This window comes from Corvus brachyrhynchos, unplaced genomic scaffold, assembly GCF_000691975.1.
Source record: "Corvus brachyrhynchos isolate BGI_N302 unplaced genomic scaffold, ASM69197v1 scaffold95, whole genome shotgun sequence".
NCBI classification, from domain to species: Eukaryota; Metazoa; Chordata; class Aves; order Passeriformes; family Corvidae; genus Corvus; species Corvus brachyrhynchos.
Window position 1 is genome coordinate 1,237,616 of NW_008238347.1, and position 6,209 is coordinate 1,243,824.

Below are 6,209 nucleotides of genomic sequence, written 5' to 3' on the forward strand. Positions count from 1 at the left end.
TGTAAAAGGCACGCATGAGTTATTAGAGTCCCATTGTCAGTTAAATCTGATCCTTTGTACTTTAAGTCATCCATTTGCATTCATCTAAAGTCTTCCAGAGAATTTATCAGAAGAAGTGAAATAAGAAATGAAATAGTTTCACGTAAACTGCATTTTTATGTCTGGCTGGTAAAACCACAAAGCAGAGATAAAACACATAAAACTGAGACTCTGCATAATAAGCATATCTATTAGTTTCCCTTATCTTTACACTGCTCCCATTTGTCATGAGAAGCTTTGTGTGTCACTCATCCCTCCTTGTTCTACAAACGCTCTTTTCTCCCTTGCCTTTTATCTCCCATCAGCGTTTGCAAGGTGGGAACTCGGCTGGGGAGGTGCTGCAAAGACCCCTTTGATTAAATAATCATTTCACCTTCAACCCCTTCCGAGCAGGAAAAATTAAAATGAATACCTGAGGCACCGCTGGGCTGCTGGGTGCAGCCTTTGCAGCAGCCCAGGATTAAGGGGAAAGCGTTGGATCAAAGGATGCCCAGGGTGAGGCAGCTCCCAGCAAGGCAGGAGCTCCCACTGGGGCAGCCCATGGAGCACCTCTGGCTGCAGCGGTGCCTGGGGAGGCTCTGGCGCTGGTGCAGAACGCCCCTCATCAAATGCATAAGCGGCAGTAACAGAGGTCTGGGGCCACCTCGCTGGGCCACCTGCAGGGACAGCAGCACAGGGGCAGGGCACTCCGAGTGCTCTGGGGACGATGGCAGGGGTTTGGTTGGCAGGGGTTTGCTGCGGAGGCTCTGAAAGCTCCCCCAGAGGTGGCTTTAGGACGCCGTGAGGGCAAGCCTGGAGACATTTGTGTTGTTCTCAGGGTTCTTCCATCAGAAGTTCAGACTGATGAGCGCTGAATGGGAGGAGAAGAGGAAGTAGTGTTCTGAAGCAACCAGCCTCAGTGCGTGATGATTTTCCCATCTCTCTGGATTTCCTGTATATTTAATTTCTGAAGAGGATCTGCAGAGATGCTGCTGCCTCTTCAGCTCCCTCACACATGTATTGTGCTGTCTCTGTGCCTTTTAATTGTGCTGAATCCTCTTAAGTCGTGACAATTGTTCTGGTTTATCTGTTACGTGTGTCCTCTGAAAAGACAGTTAAAAAAAAAAAGGGGTAAAAAAGGCTTTTCTACCCCTGTATATTTGCAGAGTACATTTTTTAATCCCTGTGGTTTCTTTGAACACTCATCTCAGTACCTGTTGTCTGACTTGAAAATATTTTTTCGCAATACTGAGCACAGCTGAATGTCACGAGCACAGAAATCATTGTGTACCCTCTGCAAAGTTATTTCAGTGAATTGTAAAGAATTAAAGTGCAGTAAAAACAAGAAAATCCCACCTTCCTCAATGTTTTTAAGTCAGAAATTTCTACTAACCTGTATTATTATAGTTTCTCTTCTATAACTTACAGCTCAGCTAAACCTTAATTTATATCAGAATTATTTCAATCCAAATCTGATCTGCACTCTTTAAATAAATGAACAAAAGCTGTGCCATAACTTGCTGTGGGAATTGTGTTAAGGCCACCGAAAGTCTCCAGCACTGAGGCTGTTGGTGGATCAGGCAGGGGATTGGTGTGGAACATCACGGTGGCTGCAGTGCAAAGGTCTCAGCTCGCACATCTTCACTGCAAACTGGTTAAAAATCAGTGTAAAATGGGTGTTTGTGTGTGAAGTGCTGCAGCCCAGCCAGGCCTGTGGTGTGCAACACATGCAAAGTGGTTCAAAATCACTTCACAGTGGGTGTTTATGTTTGAAGCGCTGCAGCCTCCCTGGCCCCTGGTGTGTAACCTGTCTCTGTTGTCCCGTAGCTCTACATCCAAACCACCACGCTCACCATCTCCATGAACCTGAGCGCGTCGGTGGCGCTGGGGATGCTCTACATGCCCAAGGTTTACATCATCATCTTCCACCCTGAGCTCAACGTGCAGAAGCGCAAGCGCAGCTTCAAGGCCGTGGTGACGGCGGCCACGATGTCCTCGCGGCTGTCCCACAAGCCCAGCGACCGCCCCAACGGCGAGGCCAAGACCGAGCTCTGCGAGAACGTGGACCCCAACAGTGAGTACTGGGGCTCTGCAGCACCCACCGGCCCGGGCCTCCACCCTGCTTGCTCTGCTCCATCACAGGGTTTTCAGCTCTCGTGTGTTTTTAAAGTCTCTATTTTTATCTCCAAGTTTTGAGCTGTGCCGTTTGGCAGCAGCGCCTCATGAAGTGTTTGGGAGCTGTGAGTAACTCGTGCTCCCCCTGCTTTCTCTCTGTGGGTGAGGGATCAGCACATCCCTGGGCACAGAACCCTGCAGCCCGTGTCCAGCTGGCCCTGGCAGGGACAGGTTCCCAGACAAGCACCAAAAACTCTGCTAACCCGAGTTTTCATCCTGATTCTTGCAAAGTTGATTTGCAAAAATCTCACAATCCCTGAAGATTCCCATTTAGGGATTTTATCTGGTCTTAATGCAAATCTTGCCACTGATTTAAAAGGAAAATAGATGGCAAAGACACTTCTAGTTTCCTTAATGTGCATAGCAGAGGATAGCACAGCACGAAATTACAGACTGAGGCCATAAAATTTGATTTGCATTTGAATCTGGAAGGAGCTGAGGAAGGAGACAGCTGCACAACTCGCAGCACACTGCAAAGGTTTGGGCATGTCTGCAGTTTTTGTGAGAAACCAGATCTGAATGCGGAGAAATGCCCTTTCCCTGCCCGTGCTCCGCTCACCCCTTTGCTGCTGGAATCCCTGCCACTTCTTGTCTGTTCACTGCTGCTGGAATTTCTGCCTCAGAGCAGCAGCTCTGCTGTCAGAGTGGGAACAGGCAGCAAATCCCTGACACAGCACTTTCCCTCCCCTGCTCACCCCTGCAGGATTTTTCTCTGATGTCTGATCATGCAGGTGTACAAAATACATTGCAACTGGAAAAACTAAATTTGTCTTTGGAAGCTGGACTGGGATTCTGACATGAGACAGGGAGGGAATGGTTCTCACAAATGAAGGACTGTATTAGGCCTCTTCCAGCGGTATTGGACAGAGCCTGAGTGCAGGAGGACACAAATGGAATTCCTGCACTGGGGTGTTGCCCAGTGACACTCAGGGCCCTCTGCCACGGCAAATTTCAGGAAGGGAAGGAAGGAAAAGAGAATTTGAAAGCCAGCTGGGCCAGGGCAGGGGAATGTGTTGCTGGTGGACTTCACTAATCACTGTTGGGATCAACTAAGCTGAAATTAGTTTCTCCCCCACAAAATCCAAAATCTAAAAATCTCATCCCAAGATTTGAACAAAGGGAAAACCACCCAAGCTGTGATGCTGCAGTGTTCCCTGTGGGAAGCCCAGCCTGGGGCCTTCCCTCCCCTGGGTCCCCTCCTGGTCTCATTCTCCTGTGCTGCCTCTTATTGCTGGTTTCAGGCTTCTGAGAATGTTTTCCCCTCCCACCAAAGAACAGCCAGATTTTTCTTTGGGAAGGAAATATTTTTGCTAAAAATAAATACTGCCCACCTAGCCCCCATGTTTCTGGTCAAACACCCCATTTTTAGTCCAGGGCTATAGACCAGAATATGTTTTTAAGAGGCACAAGGGGCAGAGGCCCCTGGCTTGCCCAGATGTGCCACTTTTGCCTTGAGCCTTCACTGAGTGGGATTTTAGAGCACATAAATGTATTTGTTAGGAAATGTGCAATCTCTGAGTTTCTGGTTTATAAACCAAGTACTGGGCTTTTACCTTTTCTTTTATGGTTTGTGAAATACCGATTTTTAAAAACATTTGCACTGTTTATATAGACTTCCATCTGTTCATAGTCTCAGCTGCACCTAGCACTGCTCGTTCACTCCCCAGGTCTGTGTGTTCATAAAAATTATAAGAAAATCAAATGAAATAAACTTCTGCTGTACTTAAAAGGTTTTGGGTACATTAGTCCTAGTGTAAGTGCTGCAGTTACTGTCCTGTAGCGTTGATTAGGTTATTGATCAACCCCCTGATAAGGCATCGTTCATGAATGTGTATAAAAGTAATTCCTTGAACACCTGAACTGAGTTTCTTTTTTTAAAGTTTGAATATTCTGTTGAATAGAAGTTTTTTACAGTTCCATTTTTAGGTGGAAAAAAATGAAAATTGAACTAGTGAGCTTAAAAAAAAAGTCTCAACATCCAAGCAAAAGTCCTCAAACATAGTTTTCAGTAAAATTTTGAGTATGGTGTCCATATATAAAAATGGGTTTGAAGTTTTTATAGCAATTTCACTTTAAAAATATTTTATATTGTGAATAGGGAATTTTCCAGAGTTTTACCAATCAGAAAATAGGAAATGTGAATTACAAATCACCCTGGACGCATCTTGGAACAATTTTTTAAAAATTTCAAATATCTTCTTTCAAAAGAAAACCAAAGAATGTGTTTTCAGTATTTCTTTGCAAAATTGGCTTTGCTCCCCTCTGATGCGCCCTGGTGGCCTCTGGCTGTGGGGCAGGGGGTGCCTGGTCCCCCCAGGGCTCTGACCAGGGCACAGGGTTTGGTTGTTGGATCCATGCCAGGCTCCTGTGGAGCTCAGGGAGGCAGGAGCAGGGGAAATTCCTGGGGAGGATCAAAATCAGCACAGCACAGAGCGAATTCAGGTGCTGGCTCAGCTCTCAGGGTGTGCAAGTACAGTTGGGGTTTCCAGTTTGATTTTCTACTGTGTCTCACAGGGCTGCTGCTGTTGCTTGCTCAGCTTCTGGATGCTGGAGTTGCCATTTCTGTTGGAAAGCCATGAGTGTTTCATATCTCCCGAGACCCAGGGAGCACCAGCACAGGATCCATGTACCTCCAAACACTGGAAGTTTGGGGACTGAGCCCAGATTTATGGCCTGTCCTACTCACAGGCCACAGTCAAACCAAAAGCAGAATGTGGGTGCTTTTACAGAGAAATAGCCTTGAAAGAATCTCCATGCTTTAGTAGAGCTTTAAAAGAACAGAGCAGCTGGGGCTGCCCCTGGATCCCTGGCAGTGTCCCAGGCCAGGTTGGACACTGGGGCTTGGAGCAGCCTGGGACAGTGGGAGGTGTCCCTGCCCCTGGCAGGGGTGGCACTGGATGGGCTTGAATTCCTTCCCCCCCAAACCCTTCTGTGGTAATGAACTGAGGATGTGCATGTCAGGCTGGAAGTCTGTGAACTCTGTGAGCAGCTTCCCAGGAGCAGGTGATCCTCGTCCTGTGGAGCCACTGCACACAGCTCTGGGGCAATCTGCTGGAATTTAGGCTCAGAAGAAAATGTGCAGAGCACTTGGGAGAGCTGGGCTCAAACACTGGGGGTTTGGGGTGAGTCTAAAAGAGGACACTGATTAACATGAGAGGAGAATCACTTGAAATGCAGTGACCTCATCTCCCACCCCTCAGGGGAGCAGGGACTCACTGTGTTACACATTTCCTCGGGATCTCTGGGAAATCAGAAGTTTCACGAGGAGCTGAGCTCCCCAGCCACACCGTGGGAGGGCTTTCATGCTGAATGGGATATATTAAGGCCAAGCTTTCCATTCTATTTAGGAAAACTCTCTTAATCACTCCTGTTTGCCATCTGGCATGTGCCTGCTGTCACTCACTGCACGGCTTTCCCTGCTAGTGCACGGTTGGGATCAGCAGGATTTGGTGCACAGCAGCTCACATCCCTGGGATCAGTTTGTTGTGCTCTTGTGTGTCTTTGGGTGAATTTCACACTGGCTGGGAAGATGTTTCTCATGGAGCCTGAGGTGAAGCAGGCAGTGAGTGCCCTGCTGGGCTGTCTGCTCGAGTTTCTGCTGCAAGAGCAGTGTCAGACTGGGAGAGGAATGTTGGAACCTCCAACCCATACTTAACTTATATTGAGATTTACATGTAATTACTCCTTTTCCCAAGCAGCTTGTTTTAATTCTTGGCTCTCCCCAACAGAGTGACAGGAAATCAGGCAATCAGCAGTGTGGTTGTGTGGTGATGAGGAGGTGATGCCTCCTGAGGGCTGGGTCCTCTCAGTGTTTGCTTTCATGGAGCCACAGAATGGTTGGGCTGGGAGGGACCTTTGACCTTCCACTAGCCCAGGTTGCTCCAAGCCCCATCCGACCCGGCCTTGGACACTTCCCCTTTTAGCAAGGAAGTGGAACTTCCCTGGCAGCTGCTTGAGTTTTCCTAGGGAACACCCCAGGCACTGTGTCCATGTTCCCTGTGCTCCCTGTGGTGCTT

The 6,209-nt window shown here is 47.9% G+C and overlaps 1 protein-coding gene across 1 annotated transcript in view; it reads left to right on the plus strand.

Moving 5' to 3' along the window:
• The window catches only part of GRM7 (glutamate metabotropic receptor 7), a 108,210-nt gene extending 105,981 nt beyond the window's left edge, over positions 1-2,229 (plus strand). The window contains 1 exon segment of the mRNA XM_017735243.1: positions 1,846-2,229. Coding sequence (XP_017590732.1) covers positions 1,846-2,214 — 369 coding nt within the window. The 3' untranslated portion in view covers positions 2,215-2,229.
• The last annotated feature ends 3,980 nt before the right edge of the window (positions 2,230-6,209 follow it).